This window comes from Sus scrofa, chromosome 4, assembly GCF_000003025.6.
Source record: "Sus scrofa isolate TJ Tabasco breed Duroc chromosome 4, Sscrofa11.1, whole genome shotgun sequence".
NCBI classification, from domain to species: domain Eukaryota; kingdom Metazoa; phylum Chordata; class Mammalia; order Artiodactyla; family Suidae; genus Sus; species Sus scrofa.
The window spans coordinates 77,175,226-77,196,159 of NC_010446.5; the positions used below are offsets into that span (position 1 = coordinate 77,175,226).

Consider the following 20,934-nt stretch of genomic DNA (forward strand, 5'->3'; position numbering starts at 1 on the left):
ACTATTTCCATCTTATATTTAGAGTAGAACCTAATTGTTTCCAGATATTATTGAGGTCTTTATTTTTTTAAAGAAACAAATGCAGAAGTCAAAATTAAAGAGTAGATCAGTTACAGGGAATGTAATATGAAAATTAAGTCCATTTAAATAATTTATGGAGGTAATATTAAAATTACTCACAGATCCCACGCAGGCTCTCCTCTGCAAAGGTCAACCAGTATCCTTTCTAGAAAATACCTTTATTTTTTTCTTCATATTTCTTGTTTTCTCGTTGCCAATATCTTACAAAAAAAACCAAAAAAACAAAAAAACAAACAAAAAAAAACCTAACAACAACTCTATTGGCTATAATGCCAAATAGTCAGATGTGAGTTTTACTGAGAGCACACGACTTTGGAGGTAATTCTTTCTGCTGCTAAATTTTATTTATTTATTTTCTGGTCTAAAAGGACAAAGATTCTGGCAAAATACGAATGTATAAACTTATTTCATAATATTTTCAGATATTAAATCATAGGTACAGGTCTTTCATTTAAAAAGACTTTTTCAGCACCCTGTTTGAATGGTAAAACTTTTAGACTCTGTACCAGATATAAGTATATCAAAATATGTGTTTGAAATCAGATTATCTATGTTTAGGTGCCTAACATAATGATGGATAAAGATTAGGGGAACAATGCTAATAGCCATCACTTACTGAATACTCTCTTAAACCCTGGGCTGTACAGTTCTTGCTATGAAGTCAATGTGATTATCCCCATGGTACTGATGTGGAATCAGAGGTTCACAGAACCAGTGAGCAAAGTCAAAATTCAAGCCCAGTTGTCCTTCATTCCCCTGCTCACACTTTTTACATCACACAACCACAACTCGAAGCCTGAGGGACTGCAGGGATTACAACTCACTTCTTTTCCTTCTAACATTTCTAAACTCACAGAACATGTATTCATTTTATATTTGTTTACAGTGAACTTTTCAATGTTCATTTTCTAAACTGCACTGCAAACAGATGATATCATAGAAGATAAAAATGTGATGCAAAGATAGAAGAAACAGAAACTTAACTCAAGAAAAATCTCTTCCAGAAAAAATGGCAGTAGGTCAGTTCCTGAGCAACAACGGAAGAGCTGAAATCCCATTTCTAAAGACATCAGAGCCTGTGGAAGCAGAGAGACTAAATCACCTTGAGTGAGCTTCTGGGAGCGAGCACAAAAGTCTCCTCCCCTGAGGGCATTTGTGGATTGGAGGCTCTAAAGGGACTTAGAGTCGCAGGAGAGCACATCTTCCCTGAACAAGGTCTTCCTCAGACATGTGGCCGGCCAACCTCCACACACTTCCCAGTGGGGGAAGCCACCCGGGGAAGGCGGGGGCAGAAAGAAGCTCGAAGCCTCTGAAGATGAGGCCGAGTCTCTCAGTCTTTCAAGACTTTCAAGACTAAAAAGATAGAAACTCGTTAGGCTCTAAATTCAAAGCCCAGGAGAAAATACCTGAGGGATGGGAAATAACCAAGTTACTTAAGTTTTACTAAAATTACTAATTCATATTATGGCTGATGTGGTCAGTTCCTCGTGCTCACAGAGGAAATCTCTCTAAAGGAGAGTCCTTACTGGTGGAAGATATTATCTGAAACCACACAGATTCTTTATAGATGATGTCCACATAAAATAGAAATTACTAGACAGGTGAAGAGATAGAAAAATGTGACCAATGATAAAAACCAAACAACAGACACAGGCTCACAAACATCTCCATATTGGATTTAGTACACAGGATTTATACATAAAAACTAATGAAAAGATCGAGGATGTCATTAGTGAACTGAAATGCATTGAAAAGTATCAAATGGACATACTATATTTAGAATAAAACAGGTTTTGTTTTTTGTTTTGCCCATACCCAAGGCATGTAGAACTTCCTGGGCCAGGGATCAAACCTGTGCTACAGCAGCAACACAAGCCACTGCAGTGGCAATGCTGATCCTTAACCTGCTACACCACAAGAGAACTCCAAAACAGTTTTTGAAATTAACAATCACTAAGTGGTTTGACAGAAGACTGGGCACAGCAGAAGATAGTTTAAGAGAATAGAAACACAGGTTAAAAGAAAGTATTCAGGTTGAAGGGAGACAAAAAAGGACAAAACCTAGGATAGAATAAAAGACATGAGGAGAAAAAGGAAAAAGGAAAAAGTCTAACATATGTTATGATTTGAATCTCAGAAGCAGGAAACAAAACAGGAAGCAATATCTGAAGAGATAGCAAATGCAAAATTTCCAAAGCGGATGGAAGATATCAATCCACAGATACAAGAAGCCCAGTGAATCTAAAGCAGGACAAATATAAAACACACCTAGGCACACTGTATCCAAACCAAAAAAAAGAAAGAAACTTTATATCAGCCAGAGGAAGAAGACATCTTACCTTCATAGACATGTGACTTTTCAACAGAAACCATAGCGGTCCAAAGATAATGGAATGAGAGTATAAAGGTGAGGCATGGATGGGATCTGCAAAATACTCACACACAGACACAGATACATACATTTTTGACAATAACATATCCAGAATACATAAAAAAGTAGTACAAATCATTGAGAAAAAGACAGACAATGCAACAGACCAGAAAACTTACAGAGGCAGTTTACAAGAGAAGATACACAAATTGCTTAAAAAAAAAAAAAGTGCTCAACATTAGTAATCAGGGAAATACTAATTAAAACCACAATGCTATACCTCTCCAGCACTAGAATGGCTACCATTACATCAGGGGACAACACTAAGTGATGATGAGGATGCAAAGCAATGTGTATGTTGCTGGTAGGAGTGTAAATTGGCTTGGAGTGTAAAAAGGGTTTGATAAACTGATAGCATCTAATGAAGCTAAACATACACTGGACCTATTACCCAGAAAATTCCTTCCTGAATATCCAATGGAAATAAGGGCTTATGTTTATCAAAAGACATGAATAAAAATGTTCATATTAGCATTATTCACAATTGCTCACACTGGAAACAACTCAGATGTCCTTCAAGAGTGGAATGGATACCTGAATGCTGGTGTATTCACACAAAGGAAGAAGGCATTGAAAAATAACAACACAGGCAACAACAGTAAAGGAATCTCAAAAACATAATGCTGAGCTAAAGGACCAGATGCAAAGACTATATACAGTGTGATTTTTTTTTTTTCTTTTTTGGCCACACCTGTGGTATGTGGAAGTTCCCAGGCCAGGGATCGAATCTCAGCCTCAGCTGCGACCTATGCTACAGCTGTGGCAACACCAGATCCTTAACCTGCTGTGCCACAGCAGGAACTCCATGCACTACGTAATTCTGTAAGAAGTGCAAAACCAGACACAATTCATACTGGTTTTAACTTAAAACATCTACACTTTTACCTATATAGGAAAACAATCTGGAAAAGCATGGATATGTGTATATGCATAACTGAATCGCTTTGCTGTACACCTGAAATTAACACAACATTGCAAGTCAATTATACTCCAATACAAAATAAAAATTAATTTTAAAAGTGTACACTTTATAAACTATAACAAAGTCTAAAAAGCATGATTCTCACAAAATAGCTACAGCTCCTCATGAAATTTAGCAAACGTATATGAAGCATTGTTTCTCTTTTATAAAATAGTCTATTTAGGAGTTCCTGTTGTGGCTCAGTGGTAACGAACCCGACTAGTATCCATAAGAATGCAGGTTTGACCCCTGGCTTCGGTCACTGGGTTAAGGATCTGGCACTGCTGTGAGAGCTTCAGTGTAGGTTGCACCACAGCTGGGATCTGGCATTGCTGCGGCTGTGGTGTAGGCCAGCAGCTGCAGCTCTGATTCGACCCATAGCCTGGGAACTTGCACATGCTGTGCCTGTGGCCCTAAGAAGTAAAAAAAAAAAATGTCTACTTATTAGAGAGTCCTAATGACCCAAATTTGCCAGGAATTACCTTAAGCCCGGAAGAACTGGACTTCTTACCGGCAGCCCCCATTAAATGCAAAGAAGTATCTGTCACTTTTCTATACAGCAGGAAGTACACGGATTAGTGCCCATGTTATCACTGGAAATGGATACTTGGAGACATACAATAAAGGAACATGGTGAAGTCTATGCATCTGGGAGTCTCTTGCATTCATCAGGGCACAAATAGAGAAAGACACACATGCAATTTTTAAAACAGTAGTCTAATCCTGATTCCAAGGATAATAACTTCTTGCCAGTAATTATCTTCAAGACTTCTACACAAATGAAGAAATCTCCTGGTCCCTTAAATCTCATTATCACCCCACCCGGAGATGTAAAAGTCTTTCAGGGTTGGGCAGGGGGTGGCTTGCACGGTCCTTTCCACTGTCCCGTGCACGTGGAACAGCTCTATAAGCCTGCGTTGATTGAGTCAACAGCCTCAGAAGGCCTGGAAGTGCTCGGTGTTGCAGCCTTAGAGCAACGGGCACCACAAACTCGTGTTCTAGCTCTGGAGCAAGCACGGTCCAGCTGGCATCAGAGGTGACAGGGGCACAGGCAGAGACAAACCAGAAAACAAGAGGTTTCCCTCTACTTCACTGTTGAGCTGAGCTGCATGTGGTCAACCCAGGACCTCAGGAAGCAACACTGGTTGAGTTGCTATTGTCTAAGATCCAAACGTTAATATGTACTTCAGAAAGGTTTAGAGTAAAATTAATTAATAACTAGAAACTGAGCATTCTGCAACCAGAAAGGTCAACTGGCTGTATCAGTCATTGAAACAACTCCAGGAAACTATCACCGCTGGGCAACAGAACAAAGCAGTCATATTTTGCAAATGACTTCTCATGCAAATAGCTAGAATCTAACCCGCTGGACTCTATGAATTCACAAGCAGGGACTATCACCATGAGCACTCGGGCACATCGGGACTTTGCCAGGAACAGTTGTGACAGAAGCCCATGCAATCATACTATGACTTGCCCTGTATGGCAGTGTCTAAACTCTGGAGCTGGCTGCTCAAAGTAACATTCTGGGACCATCTCAGAAGTGCCGGGTAGTCAGTGACTCACGGGTACCGTACTCCGTGCTCGGCTCTGACTCAGCGTGACCCCTATCAGTTGCCGGCTGACACAGTAGGTATGTGAATAAGGTTCATGCTGTGAGTCACCTGGTGGTGCGCAGAAAACCCGGCACCAGTATTCCCAGTGGGACAGTGAGTCACCTCCTAATCATGAATGAGATCTGATTTGACACAGGTGATTTCAAAACTCATTTCTGCTGAACTGGCTTGGGAGCATGCTAGAAAGTCACTCCCTGCTTAATGCCCTGGATTTCTGGCTAAGAACACGTGTTAGGTATTCAGGGACGCAAAATCACTGCAGAGAACCAGTTTTCTTCTTCAAGGATACAGGCAACCGTTCCTAGAAGTGCCTTCCCTGGAAGACACACCAGCCCCATAAATAACTTTGCAAGGCCAGACACCCACCTGAAAAGCTTTGCCACGTAATTTCCAAACTGCTTATGTGAGGGCTGGACCTCTAAGCCACCAGATGCATCTGTCCCCGGAAGGTGAATGTCATTAGACGGCCATGTGGAGAAATGAAAGAACAGTAGGACCCTAGGAACTGATGCTGAAGTAACTGTGATGAAACCAGTGTCCTGGCAATCACATTAAAATAAGAAAGTCTTTTTCCTCTTTCACCCTTGCTTTTCTACAAAATCTGGAATAATAAAAGCTCCTTGTATGTAATCTTTTTTTTTTCTTTTTTCTCTTTTTAGGACCACACCTGTGGCATATGGAGGTTCCCAGGCTAGGGGTCAAACCGGAGCTGTAGCCGCTGGCCTATGTCACAGTCACAGCAACGCCAGATCCAAGCCACGTCTTCGACCTATACGACAGTTCACCGCAACGCCGGATCCTTAACCCACTGAGTGAGGCCAGGGATCGAACCTATGTCCTCATGGAAGCAGATTCATTTCTGCTGAGCCACGATGGGAACTCCTTTGTATGTAATCCTGAAATACTTTTGTAAAAAGAAGGTCTCTTACAGGAAAGACCTTCAAAGTCAGCAGGAGGGAGATTTTTAAAAATTTAAGAAAAGCTCAAAAATGATTTCTTTTAAAATTTAAAAAAATTTTTAATTTTTATTTTTGCTTTTGAGGGCTGCACATGCAGCATATAGAAGTTCCCAGGCTAGGGGATGAATCGGAGCTGCAACTGCCAGCCTACAGCCAAATAGAATCTGAGCTTCGTCTGTGACTGACATCACAGCTCACGGCAGCATCAGATTCTTAAGCCACTGAGTGAGGCCAGGGATGGAACCTACATCCTCATGGAGACTACTCGGGTTCATAACCTGCTGAGCAACAACAAGAACTTCTCAACAATGATGTCTAATGCAAAAGCAAGCATTACAAGGGATGACTAGAACATGCAGCCCGGGGTTGGACCTTAAATTCTAACTCTGACTGGGTGAGCTTCCCTGACCTCAGGCCAGCCCATGGCCATGTCTTCTGCTGCGAGAGGCTGTGATAAAGCGGTCGAACAGCAGCAGCCGTATTACCGCCCAGCCTTTTCTATGTTAGAGATAACACGTGCTTGCATATTTTTCTTTATATAATGCATCCTGGTTTCCTGTTTGGTAAAGGTTCATAAATTTGTAGCAAAGAGGAAGTCATCCGTGTGGTGTGTAGGAGCCCTGGGCAGGGAGTCAGAAGACCTAATTCTAATCCCATTCTGGCCTCTATAGCTGGACATGTCTGACCCAGGCCCTCAGCCTCTCTGAGTATTTCCTCACCTGTAAAGTGAAGGAGGTAAACAAGTAATCTGCCTTTTAACATTCTATATTCTGTGTATACCATGACCTATTTGATGTATATCCATTTCACAAAGTGAAATGTTTTGACGGTTAGGGATAATTTTCTTAAAGTGCTGTTTGAAGACTGTATATACATATTTCATAATTTGAAATAAAAGGCTCCAGATGATGTAGAAATGTATTTAAGTTTAGATATTGACATAGGGAGTTCCCACTGTGTTGTAACGGGATCAGCAGCCTCTTTAGAGTGCTGGGACACAGGTTCGATTTCGGCCCCGCACAGTGGGTTAACAGATCCCTGGGCTCGGATCTGATCCCTGGGTGGGGAACTCCATGTGTCCCATGGTGGCCAAAAAAGAAAAGATATCAAAAGCATTTTTTTTTCTAATTTTGATGGACATCATGTATTTCATTACATTTACTCTTTATAACAAAATACGTGTTTTGTTCCTGATCTTTTTATAGTCTACTTAGTCAATTTAGCACCAGTATAGTAACAATAGTAATAACACCTTTATGTTAGGTCTGTGCCAGAACTCTACTGCATTACCTTACTGAATGCTGGCAGCCAACCCGTGAGTCAGGTACTTTTCTTGTCCCCATTTTACAGATGACAAAACTAAGGCACAGAGAGGTTAAGCAACTTGCCCGAGGCCACACAGGAATTTGAATCCAGACAGTTACAGAATCCAGGACTCTTACTCATTAGGCAATATTGCCACTCATGCGTTACTGATGCATAATACCAAAGATGCCACTTAATGAACAGAAGATAAACAAGACGAGGCCCACTAGAAAATTAAGTTGTAAACAAAAACTAAGAGTTTACAAGATGGAGTCTTTTCATTATAAACTGCCATTGCCAAGTCTGGGGAGGAAGTCAGACCGTTTTGTGAACTCGGACCCTTGTTTGCCCAATTCCATAATCTGGAACCGCCATAAGTGAAATGAAGCCAAGCCAAGCAGGGGCCCTGCAACCCGCGCTCCAGCAGAGCGGGGCTGACCAGGGAGGGTAATGAGACCGTGCAGGAGCTCCCCGCTCTGCGGAGCAAGGCGAGCCCCTGCGGGCGAGTGACTGCATATGCTCCCCGGCAGGCAAGCAGAGTCTCGTCTGTGGCGCCCGCGCCCACTGCAAGTTGGAGCCACCCGTGCCCTGCGGCTAATCCGCGTGGAGGCGGTGGACAAAGAGCGTCCGGCCTCCGCGGGATTGTCCTGAAGCAGCGAAGTGGGAGAGATCTGCCTTGTAGCGCTCTCCTCCTCCAGGAAAGACACTCTGCCATCGCGCTCACTCTGCTCCCGGCACTAGCCGCCTTCACCGCCGCGGGCCTAGCTTCGGGCCGCCCCACGCCCGCCCGGGCTTTCCTCGGAGGACCATAAGTCCCGGAGGCTCGCAAACCGCTCCGATCCCCGGGCACTGCCTCTTCCCAGGTTCTTCCCGCGCCGGCTCCAGCAGCACCGGACCCTGGCCCTCCCCGCGCCGCCCGTCAGCCGCGGGCGCCCTGCTGCCTCAGCGACCTCTCCCCCGCCCACTCCCGCAAGGGAGGTGGGGGGAGTAGCCCAGCACCTGCGGTGCCGCAGCCCCCAGGTCCCACCACTGCCCCCTCGGGTCTCCGCGCCCCGGCGCCACACGCCTTCTAAGTTCCAAGCGCAGCGTCGAGCGCGCGGAAGACTCAGTCGCCAGGTTCCCGCAAAAGCAAAATGCCCGAGGCGCCCGCCTCCACTTCCTTGGCGTCCGAGGAAGGCAGGACAGTTCTGTCCATTCGGTTTCCAGAGTCCTCCGGGGTCCGCGGCGGGCGCCCGCTTCCCGCCTCGCTCCTTGGGTCCCCACCTGAGTGGCGCGCCTCTAAAGAGAGGTTCTGCGGTTCGGCGAGTGTCCCCGCTTCCCTCTCGCCTGCGCTCGGGCTGCCCGCCCCCGCGCCGGGAATTTCTCAAATCTGCTAGAGTGTCAATACGACCGCTCACTCCCGGACGCCCGGCCACAGAGGTCAGTCGTGTGGACGCCGGGACGGAGCGCCCCGGAGACACGGCCACACCCCAAGCCCCGCACCCTCCACGCACGGACTGATGTAGGGGCCGGACCCGCTCCCGCCACCCCGGCCACGACCTGAGCGCCGAGCCCTGCCCAGCGTGCGCGTCCCGCCTGGCCCCGGCCACCTCCCCGCCTGAGGCCTAGGGGCGAGTCCAGGAGGGGACGGGGGAGTTGAGCCAGCTGGTTACTCACGGTTCGTCCGTCCGCCCCGCGAATCCGAAGGGAAGCTGCGGCCGGCTCGCCTCCGTTGGCCGTGCGCATGCGTCCCGCGAGCGCCTTATTTTTATTATAATTCTAAGTGCAGCTCTCACTGCGCCCGCGATCGCTTTCCCAGGCTTTCTTCTTCCTCAGACTCTCGGTCTTTCCTGTCGCCCTCTTCTCTGCCCTCTCCCTCCCTCTGCTCTACGTCTCCCCGCCCCTCACCCCCCGCCCCCCTGCCGGGCATTCCCTGGGCTCGCCTCCTTCCCGCGGCCGCGAGCTCCTCTGCGGAGGGGTGGGGTGGGGGGCAATCCGCCCCTGGACCATAGTCCATTTCTCCAGCCCGGGGTTGGGAAGTGCCGAGAGTGTGGGCGCCCCTTTGCTGTTCCTGATCTGGGGAGCGCTGGGGGCGGAGCGAGCCTCCAGCTTGCGGGAAAGCGTGCTCGAACCCAGTGAATGAAGCGGGTGGTGGGAGGGGCCGGTGTGTGTGCGGGGGTGCGCCGCGCTCGGGGGTGCTGGTTCGCGGGGAGTCTGGCAGCAGACTGTCCGCCTCTCGGGGGCAGCCCCCACCATCTCCCTTTACCCAGAGCGCTGCTCCCCGCTCTGCCCCCGGCGCACTCTGGTGCAGCCTCTGCTTCCCGCGGTCCCGCCCTTGAAAGTGGCTCCTCGCCCCTCCCGGCCAGCCCGAGCCGAGAGCCCCACTGGGCTGGGCGGCGAGGAGGTAGCTAACTCTCGACTCCGGAGTCGGGGGAAGGATGAGACTCGAAGGGTGGCGGGAACCCGGATGCCCAGCTCTGCGGGCGCAGAGACTCGTATCGCGACAACCCCCTGTGTGCCCTCGGGAGCGAGAGAGTCAGGCCGCCGGGGCCATGCGCCCGAGCTCGGAGGGCCGAACTGAGGCTGGAAGCTGACAGCACACTAAAAGAACGTCACGTCATTTCCTCCCTGGCCTCCGGAGACATAGCCTGGGCTGGGGAGTGGGAGCGCGAGGAGGGGGCGGAGGCCGGTCTGGGGGAGGCTGGGGGGAGGGGGAGGAGAGCCGGGTAGAGAAGAAGACTTTAAGAAGAGCTTTGGGGAGGGCGCGGGCTCCCTCCCTCTTCCGTTGACCCTGGAAGGAAATGGCCCGGGAAAAGTAGCTTCGAGGGTCTCTAGGGGGGAGGGAGGGTCAGGCTGGCGCCTTTTCTTTGATTGTACTCAGCCCGGTCACGATCTTTCCATCCGCCCCCTCCCCCACTGCTTGCTGACCGGAGCCCCTGCTGGCCGCACGTGGAGTGGGTCAGTCTGGGATGGGGAGAAACTAGAAATGCTGGCGCCGGGTGAGGCCGCGGATGGGGTGGTGGAGACCACAGTACTCACCGGCACGGGCGAGCTCTGCCCAGCGCTGGCTTCCTCATCCCGGGGCAGGCGTCTCCCGGGGGGTCGGCCGGGCAGTGCCAGAGCTACCCTGAGCAGGAGCGAGAGGCGGCCCGGCCGCTCCTCGGGCCTCCGCGCAAGCCCAGCAACTGGCAGGGCAGGAAGAAGAAGGGAGAAGTCCGGACGCCTCTGGGGAGCCTCTGGAGGGGATCGCCGGAGAAGGTGAGAGAAGAAGCGCGCGAGGCCGGAGAGCGTGCCGGAAAGGATGCTGAGCAGCTTCGGGACAGCGGGTGAGTCTGCAAGCTGTGCAAGGCGGGCGGCGGGAAGGGCGAGAGGCGGAGGAGAGAAACAAAACCAGCACACGGTCACTGTTGGGTCCGGCTACAGACTGAAGAAAATGTGCAGAGGGCCGCGCTTACTGCGGCATTTTGAGGCCTTACTTTGGGGGCGCCAGGGAAGGTGAGTGAGAGCAAAAGTGAGACCTCTTCTTTGACCCTCCCACCGTCTCTCCTTCCTCCCCCCACCCCTTTCTACTTCCTTGCTATTCAAAGTGTGGTCCTTGAACCTGCACCCTGGGGAGTACCCAGAAGCCTGTCGGAAATGCAGAATCTCCTACCCTATCTGAACCACTGCTTCAGAATCACAATGTTAACCTTCTCAGGGAATTCGTAGGCACGTGGTTAAATGCGAGGTCTGTGTTCACCTCTCTCGGTTCTTTAGACTTTGGATGAACATCTCCCAGTTTCCTTTGGCAATTCTTGCTCTGCCTCAACCTTCTCTCATCCTGCCTTTCCCCTCTTCCAAGGTGTGGAGGGCCCTACCGCCAGAGGCACGGAAGCTGGATGAGGTTACTAGGTGTCCGGGGAGGCTTGGATACTGGCAAGAGCCAGAGGGTCCCTCAGGCTAGAGGAAAAGGCCCCGGCGATTTGGCTTTGGTTGTGCCGGGTGCTGGCATTGGGGGAAGGTCAGGACTTGTGTGCATGTTCTGTAGGCCCTCCTTCCACACTCGTGTGTCCATCTCATTCCCCTGAACACAGGCCTTTCCACCCTGCACTTGCTGCTTGAGAGACCTAAGCGGCCCAGGTGAACATGAAGTTACTTTTATCTTAGAAAGTATAGGGAAACAGAAAAATTTAAGTCAGAGGCCCAGGGCTCTAGAGGGTCTAGTTCTTGCAACTAAAGAAACAGTAAATTCTCTTTATTTTTTGAGATTATCTGATTAGTTTATGAGGTAAAGGGATGGAACTCCGTGGCTTTTTAAGGTCTCCTGTCTTGTTCAGGCTCTCATTTTGGAGGTCTCAGGGCTTCTTGGTCCACTAACGTTTAGTGAAGTTACTAACTGGAACTTCACTCAGCCAATCCAAACAGTCCCCTTAAGCAAAACAAAAAGACAATTTAATCTGTTTGTGAAAAACAAGAGTGGTGATTGCCAAGAAAAACGAAGGTGGAGGCGGGAAGCAGCGAATACAAGGGACCGGGCGGCGAGGCGTTGGAGGGGGCAAGGTGCGGGTCCCCAGGGCGCGGCGGCCGCTCTCCAGGGTCCTGAAGGCGGGAGCGCGTGGGCTTGGCGCGGCTCCCTCGCTGTGCAGATGCCAGGCTCGGCCTGCTTTCTTTCACCGGTGGAAGTCTTGTGGGAAGCGGGTGTCGGGAGGGAGCGAGGAAACCTAGCAACCCATTCTCATTCATGAGGCCCTTTCTGGGAAGCCGCCGTGAGTGTAGGCGGATTCGTCCTTCGGGCGTTTGTCCGCGCCCGGCCTGAGCAGAGCGCGGTTTACATTTCGGAGTAAGTTCTCACTGTTTCACTTCCCTTCGTTACCTTTTCCTGGAGAACGGGGTCGTTCTAGTATTTCCATTCTCCGCGTGTGGATGCTTCTCTCTCCTCCCCCGCTTTCTGGAGCTGCGCCGCGTTTATTTTAGGGTTTGGAGCTAGGAGCCCGGGAGGCTTCTGGGTAAGCGCCAACGGCTTACTCGAGGGGGAAAATGAGCAATTCAGAAGACTCTCTGAGCCGGCCAGGGCGCCCAGCATGGGTCTGGGGGGAGAAAGGGGGAAGGGGCCCAGTCCTGGGCGGGGGCGGGGGCTCGGAACTCCGCGCGCACCTGCGGGGGCGGCGGGCCATCGGCCAAGTCTGCTCCCGGGTGACCGCAGGCACCTCGGGGGACGCAGGCCACGGGCCGGAAGGACCCCATGCTGAGAACATTAAGAGAGAACCGGCTTATTCCCGGGAGCTCGACGAGCCCACCCGCGGCCTTCCCGCCGGGCTTCAGGCGGGGCTGGAACCAGCCGGGGACGCAGACAGCCAGCGGTAGGCGCCCTTCGGCGCTCGGCAGACTGCTGGGGGCCCGGAGGCCGCTCCACTCGCCTTTTGCAGGTTCCAGGTTTTGGGTCTCCAGCTCAAGTTTTCAAATGGTTTTTTGAGAACGCGTGATCCTGTAACCTGACACTTCTCTGCTCCTTCAGCCCGAGCCCTCCTTCCCCGGGCGCCGGCCGCCCCTTCCTCCGCACGCTTCATTAGGCTTTCTGCTCCGCTCCTGTGCTTCCAGACAGAGACGCTTGTGAGCGAAATAGTGGAAATGTTTTGAGGCAGAATAAAAGTCCCAAACTCAGCCCCAGAAACGCAGAGCCTGGCTCCTTTGGGCCTCTGGAGACTTCCACCTTTCTCTCTTCCCTGGGGTGGTCTTTTGCCCTCCCCAGTTCTACCTTTTTTCTGCCCAGGGACCCCGGCAGCTCGCCAGTGGGGGCGCGAGGCGTGACAAGGGCCGGGGCCTGAAATCCGGCTCCTTCGGTCGTTCTGGCTAGGACAGAGCGCCGAGTATCCTTGTAGCCACAAAATTCGGTCTGGGAAAAGTTATCTGAGAGACCTTCAGCTGCCGTTGGTGCTGATCATTACAGAAAGCTGTCTTCCTTTTAGGCCAGATTCTAGATGGCATGCTGAGGGTTTCGAAAACATTAGGCGCCAAATGGAATCATCACAGAATCCGTATTCCTGGAAGCACTGTTCCCTTTAGGGAAGCAGAAGACTCTGGGAACACCTTGTTCTGATGAGCATCCATTTCCCTAATCATGTTTTATTGAACAGCACCACATCCCTAATCTATATAAACAGAGTCTCACCCCTTAAAAGGCAAATCAAAAAGTTTCATTCATCCCTAAATAGTACTGTTTCATAAAGGAAGCATTTATGGCAGAATTAACCTCCATTCTTAATAGCAACAATAGCAAAAATCAGAGCCTTTAGAATTAAAATCACAGTTAGAATTTGAAATTAGATTTAATTTTATGAGATAACTTATTTGCCCTCACCTTTATTTAAAAAAAAATTCTGGGAGTTCCTGTTATGGCGCAGTGGTTAACGAATCCGACTAGGAACCATGAGGTTGCGGGTTCGATCCCTGGCCTTGCTCAGTGGGTTAACGATCTGGCGTTGCCGTGAGCTGTGGTGTAGGTTGCAGATGCGGCTCGGATCCCCTGTTGCTGTGGCTCCGGCGTAGGCTGGCAGCTACAGCTCCGATTGGACCCCTAGCCTGGGAACCTCCATATGCTGCAGGAGCGGCCCAAAGAAATAGCAAAAAAAGACAAAAAAAAAAAAAAAAATTCTGGAGTTCCCTGGTAGCCTAGCAGTTAAGGATCTGCATTGTCACTGCTGTGGCCAAGTTTGATCCCTGGCCCAGGAACTTCTATATGTTGCAGAGGAGGCAAAAAAACAAACAACAACAACAACAACAAAAAACAGAAAAACCCAAAACTCAACTGCTTCCCATATTCTCCAAACACAACTATCACTGTGTTGCAGGCTGAATTGGGTCCCCCCAAAATTTGTATGTTGAGAAAGTTCCTGTCGTGGCTCAGTGGTTAACGAATCTGACTAGGAACCTTGAGGTTTCAGGTTCAATCCCTGGCGTTGCTTAGTGGGTTAAGGATCCAGCACTGCTGTGAGCTGTGCTATAGGTCGCAGACACGGCTCAGATCCTGCACTGCTGTGGCTGTGGCGTAGGCCGGCAGCTACAGCTCTGATTTGACCCCTAGCCTGGGAATCTCCATATGCTGCAGGAGCGGCCCAAGAAATGGCAAAAAGACCAAAAAAAAAAAAAAATTGTATGTTGAAGTCCCAACCCTCAAGACTTCAGAATATGACAGTATTTGGAATAGAGTTGTTGCAGATGTACTTAAGTAAAGATGAGGTCTTGCCGGAGTAGGGTGGGCCCCTAACCCAGTCTGACTGGTGTCCTTATAAAAGGGGAGAGTTTGGACCCAGATGTGTACATAGGGAGAAAACTATGTGGTAATGACAGCAGAGATCAGGGTGATGCATTTACAGGCAAAAGAATGCCAGTGATTGCCAGAAAACCAGGTTCTAGGATGAAGTAGGCAACAGAGTTTCGTGCAGAAGGAGTTTGGCCAGAAGACTGAACCATAGAAACTCTCCCTGAGGTTCCAGCCTGTTTGGACTGCGCTGTGGATTTCAGATCAAGACCAAACCATCAACTCTTACCTAATTTCCAGTCTGCAGGGCTGGCTTCCCAAACGCCATAATCACATGAGTCAATTCTTTACAATCTCTCTAACTAACTAACTATCTATCTATCTATCTATCTATCTATCTATCTATCACATGTATACCCTGTTGGTTCTGATTCTCTGGAGAACTTTGATGAATACACCCCAGTACAGGTCTTGGCATCTTTCACCTGGACTATTGGGATAGCCCCTAACTGGTACTTTTACTTCCACTTGGCCTCATTTTTCCTCATCATCTAGTCTTAATACTGAAACCAGTTATCCTTTAAAATGTCGGTCAGATTATGCCACTCTGGAACACCAAACTTTCTACTGACTGCTCTTTTCAGAGTAAAATCCAAAGTCCTTGTACTCCCTCTCAAGGCTCTTCATGACTGGTCCTGCCTCACCTCTCAGATCGCCTCTTTCTGGAGGGCTCTCCCTGCAATACTGCTTCTCAACAGCACCCACTACCACCTGACATACCGTGTATTCACGTGCTTATTAGTACAACATAGGTAGTAACTTCCCCTCCTTGGGCTTTGTTGTATCAATAGTGACTAGAATAGTTCCTGGCCCTTAACAAATATTTATTGGACAAATAAATGGAAAGGCAAACTCAAATATTATTCAGCCATAAACAGAAATGGAATTCTGACACACGCTGCAATATGGATGAACCTTGAAAACATGCTCAGTGAAAGAAGCTGGACACAAAAGGGCAGAGAAGGATTCCATTGATATGAGGAGCCAAAACCAGGCAAACACGCAAATAGAAAGTAGAACAGACATTCCCCGGAGCTGAAGTTGGAGGGTAATGGGCGCTATTGTTTATGGGTGCAGAGTGTTTGGGTTAATGAAAAAGCTTTGGCAATAGATGGCAGTGATGGTTCCACAACTTTGTGAGTGTATTTAGTACTACTGAATTATGCACTTAACAATGTTTAACAAACGATGGTGAAAAAACACTCAAAACTCTTCATGGTGTGAGCTGAGAGGAGCCTGAGAAAGTCTCTCTAGGGAGGGAGTTCATCACTCCTGGTTCTGCCATAGAATTTTCACTTTGATTTCTGCTACCACCAAGTAAAAAAAAAGTGTGTGCAGGACAGACACTTCCATCTCTCATCCCACTCCTAGCATTTGGTGGGACTTAGACTGTGATTTGGGGAAGTAGAAAGGGAAGAGCAGAAGCAGGGCTCAGACCAAGAAGTGCCTTGTAAACCACTCATGTATTCCTTCTTTCGACAAAGATGTATTACCTGTCTCTTAAGTACCAGGCAATGTCCTAGATGCTGTGGATTCCCTGAAAGTGGGAAGAAAATGACCTTATGCGCTGGGTGAGGGGGTGTAAGAGTCTAGGTAGACTGACTGGGCAAGCACGTCATAGCAAGGGTTTGGGATTTTATTTTCGTTTTTGTTTTTTAGGGCCACACCTGTGGCATACAGAAGTTCCCGGTCTAGGGGTCTAATTGGAGCTGCAGCTGCCGGACAAAACCTGAAGACTGGTTAGGTGAAATGAGGACTAGAGCAAGGTCAAGGGTTATGCCTTTAAATGTCTGTTCAAATCCAGGTAGATGATGGTACCATTTTGCCATCATGGAAGAGTTTGGGGAACAGTGAAGGCATGTTGCTAACCCTTTTGTTTTTGTACTTTTTTTTTTTTAGGGCTGAACACCTGACATATAGAGGTTCCCGGGCTAGGGGTTGAATCAGAGCTACAGCTGCCAGTAACTCAGGATCTGAGCCGAGTCTGTGACCTACACCGCAGCTCATGGCAATTCTGGATCCCTAACCCACTAAGTGAAGCCAGGGATCGAACCCATGTCCTCATGGATGCTAGTCAGGTTAATTTCCTCTGAGCCTCTACAGGAAGTCCGACATGTTGCTAATCTTGACATGCCTGGACATTCCAGTCTAGACTATGAGGAGACACGTGTACACGCATGTGCGGACTGCAGGAGCAGGTGCTGAGTCATTGCCCCTAAGCTGCCTCCAAGCTGAAGCACAGCCAGGATTCACCAGGGAGAATGAGTTGAGTGGGAAAAGGCCCAGGGTAAAAACTTAGGGAATTTCCGACACTTCAGAGTCACTGGAGGGAGAGGAATTTGTGAGAGAGGCTGAACAAGAACGGCCAGAGGAGCAGAAGGAAAGCAGGTAGGAGGGACGCCATCTGTTCCGCTCCAGACAGTGGTCATAGGCCGTGCACTCATTCCTTCCAACCAGTGAGCGGGAGTCAGTCTCCTCTCCCAGTGGCAGAGGCTGCACTGAGACTCAGGAAGGTGCAATGACTTCACCAGAGACTTTTACCTGGACAGTAACAGATTAAGTTGGAAGGAATTTTGGCAACCCCTGGGGTATCTGGCTTTCATCCTTTAGTAAAAAGAATAAGGTAGGGTGTGTGTGTGTGTGTGTGTGTGTGTGTGTGTGTGTGTGTGTGTGTGTGTGTGTGTTTGTGTGTGTAGGCAAAAGACCATCTCTGCAGGATGCGTAGAAGCGCCTAGGAGTGCAGAGTGTGCCTTGGGTGTCTTGGCCAATGGCCACCTGAAGACTTGGCGTATTGCACACTGCTATGCTTTCTATTATTGTAATAAAGAGCGTGACTCCATTTCTAATGCTTGACAGCCACCAGCTTCCAGGCTCCAGCACCGTCCCCTGCTTCTGCCCCACATCTGGGCAGCCAATTCGAAAGCCCAGCTGCCTCTCCGTCCCTGCAGGAAGGTCAAACCACGTAAGCGCTGGCCCTTGGTGAGAAGAACGCTCCACTGGCCCCACCATGGAAACCTCAAACAGGCCCTTTCTCTGTCCCCTGAGCCCTTCCTGGATTTGCTCATACCCCACCCTCCCCAGAGGCTGCAGGCATGAACAACAACCTTTCTTGCCCTCTGGCCTGTGTGTGATCTCACTGGTCTGGACATCAGAACCACATTCTGGGTGGGTGGGGTCCAGCCTGCCTCTGTGGGGTGACCACAGCAATTGTATTAAGTCATAACTGTAGGGCTGGACCATTCTGACTTCAAATATTCTAACTGAAAAATGTAAATTAACTAAAACTTTTTTTTTTTTTTTGAACATGTGGCTAAGCCTGAGGCATATGGAAGTTCCCAGGCCAGGGATCGAACCAGAACCACTGTAGAAGCAACGCCAAGTGGTTATGCTGTGAGCCACAGGGAAGTCCGAACTACAGCAATTTTTTCTTTTTTCCTTTCTTTTTTTTTTTTTTTGTCTTTTTAGGGCCATACCTGCAGCATGTGGATGTTCCCAGGCTAGATGTTGAATTGGAGCTACAGCTGCCGGCCTACACCACAACCACAGCAATGCCAGATCTGAGCCACATCTGCGACCTACACCACAGCTCACGGCAACACCAGATTCTTAACCCACTGATCAAGGACAGGGATCGAACCCACATCCTCACAGATACTGGTCGGGTGCACAACCTGCCAAGCCACAATGGGAACTCCAAAAAACATTTTTAACCAGTAGGAATAAAAAAGATCCATGTACCAAGGTGCTAAGATTTCAAAATCTACCTGGGCTTTTTCTCCCTCACTTTTCTTATTTGTTAGTTCACTAAAAACAAAGAAAGGAAAGGAAAATTAAACTAAAACCTATGCTTTTTCTTCCGTGAAATTCTATATCTCCAGAAATCAGGAAGGGAATTCTTTTTGTGTGTGTGTGTTTTTAGGACCGAACCCGTGGCATATGGAGATTCCCAGGCTAAGGGTCCAATTGGAGCTGTTGCTGCCAGCCTACACCACAGCCACAGCAACGCCAGATCCTTAACCCACTGGGTGAGGCCAGGGATTGTACTGGCAAACTCATGGTTCCTAGTCGGATGCGTTTCTGCTGCGCCACAACGGGAACTCCAAGAGGGGAATTCTTATTTCATAAAATATCAGAAAATTAAAAAGAAAACTAAAATATATTTTTTTGGCTGTTCCCGCGGCATGTGAAAATTTCCAGGCCAGGGACTGAACCCATGCCACAGCAGTGGCCTGAGCCACTGCAGTGACAATGCTGGATCCTTAACCACTAGGCCACCAGGGAACTCCTCAAAACTCATTTTGAAGTTCTAGTGATGTTTTTCTGGGATCTTCAGCTCTACAAAAATTACATTTGACTAAACTAGTATAGTTTTTTTTTTTTTTAATCATGGATAAATAAAATTCAAAAAACCATGTCACAATACCATGTCAGGGTCTTAACCCCCTGAACCACGACGGGAGCTTGGACAGTGACAGTGTTGATTTATATGCCTGGAATGCCTAGGATAGTTTGCTGTTGTAATTCAGTACCTGTGACCACACAGATTCTCAGGCCAAAATTTCAATTTCTCACTCTTCTCACATTCAGTGAGTCAGGAGAATTCCAGGACTAGTTATGCTTCCCAGCATCCACAGGGACTGAATTACAGAGTTCAATTCTATAGGTACTAGGTCAGTAATTCATACAGCTGTTAATTCTCCATTTCCTTAGTAAACTGGTTCATTTTCTGAGGTCCTAAAAGAATAACACAGCTTCCAGAATAGCCTACTCACATAAACCTAAGGAATAGTATTTTAGGCACTAACAGAGTAGGGGTCCCCCCCCACATTTTAGATGGTGAGGGATATACATCCAAGAGAAGGCTTTAGAAGGATTTGCCTCATAACGTCAGTCACCTTTGGTAAATTAGACCCAGGGAGTCCTTTCCATGTTCTTTTTTTTTTTTTTTTTTTGTCTTTTTGCCTTTTTGAGGACCTCTCCCACGGCATATGGAGGTTCCCAGGCTAAGGGTTGAATCGGAGCTGTAGCTGCTGGCCTACACCACAGCTCACAGCAACACCGGATCCTTAACCCACTGAGCAAGGCCAGGGATCGAACCCCCAACCTCATGGTTCCTCGTCGGATTTGTTAACCACTGCGCCACAACGGGAACTCCCCTTTCCATGTTCTGAAATGAAATTGCAATACACCTGAACATCTGTGTAATGTCCAAAGTTTCTATTAAAGTAGTATTATTTTCTGCAGAAAGCTTGCAATCTTAGTGCAGCAAAGCTTTCCAAAATGATTGAGAGCCATAGTCTAATTATAAATCATGCATCTGGGCGTTCCCTTTGTGGCTCAGTGGTTGACAAATCTGACTAGGATCCATGAGGACACAGGTTCGATCCCTGGCCTTGCTCTGTGGGTTAAGGATCCAGCATTGCCATGAGCTGTGGTGTAGGTCGCAGACGCAGCTGAGATCCTGAGTTGCTGCACCTGTGGTGTAGGCCAGCAGCTGTAGCTCTGATTCAACCCCTAGCCTAGGAACCTCCATATGCCGCAGGTGCGGCCATGAAATAAAAAAAAAAAAATTAAAAAAAAAAAATAAATCATGTATCTATTTTTCACTTCATATACAGTTTCTCTTAGGAAGATAGAGGAACAGGTCAACAAGGCTTTATACGGTGATATTTCATCCCACAGCTTTTCAAGGCTTGATGTCAGTAAGTACAAGAAATGAGAGACCCTTTCATCAAGATCTAAAGCGCCGTGGAAGCAAGCGTGAGTTTGAAACTGCAGGGGACAGAGCCGCTCACAGTAATCAAAGGCTTCTCTTTCAAAGTTGTGCACGTGCATATAAACATTTCCAAAGCCACTGTCGTTTAAATCTTGAACATGCACAAGTACATCTAACTCTGGCCTTTCCTTAGAGCAGAGGCAGCAGAATCCACAGAGAGCCTCCGAGCTGGCGGCTTCCTCAGTGTGCACTTACCAGCATCCCCCATAGACTGCCTGGCTTGTTAATTAATTCAGGCTGCCTCCCAAACAGGGCTCACCTTGGAGCCTACACTGCTCCACTCCAGGCTAATTGGGTCCCCACCCTGCAGAGGGGCTGATCTTTCTAAAAGGCAATTGTGCACTTGTTACCTCCCTCCCTCCAGCCATTCCGGGGCTCCTCGCGTCTCCACGTGACTTAATGTGACACAAAAGGCCTTTCGTGATTTGTCTCAGCCAACTTTCCTCCTCAGTATTCCTTGGTACCCATATCTCCAGTCATATTAGGGTTCCTTCAATTCCTAACATCCCCCTTTTCAGTCTCTTCCCTG

The 20,934-nt window shown here is 48.5% G+C and overlaps 2 protein-coding genes across 2 annotated transcripts in view; both read right to left on the reverse strand.

Annotated features, from left to right (window-relative positions):
* The window catches only part of RGS20 (regulator of G protein signaling 20), a 43,275-nt gene extending 33,291 nt beyond the window's left edge, over positions 1 to 9,984 (reverse strand). Inside the window, exon 1 of the mRNA XM_001927277.5 lies at positions 9,010 to 9,984. Within this exon, the coding sequence (XP_001927312.2) occupies positions 9,010 to 9,078 (69 nt within the window). The 5' untranslated portion in view covers positions 9,079 to 9,984. The remainder of the gene's footprint in view (positions 1 to 9,009) is intronic.
* Positions 10,060 to 12,555, reverse strand: LOC110260483 (proline-rich receptor-like protein kinase PERK9). The gene is made up of 4 exons (XM_021090808.1): positions 12,466 to 12,555; positions 12,337 to 12,398; positions 11,809 to 11,995; positions 10,060 to 10,749 (listed from the first exon to the last, which is right to left on the reverse strand). Exons 1-4 carry the CDS (start codon positions 12,553 to 12,555, stop codon positions 10,219 to 10,221), a joined length of 870 nt encoding a protein of 289 aa, XP_020946467.1. The 3' UTR covers positions 10,060 to 10,218.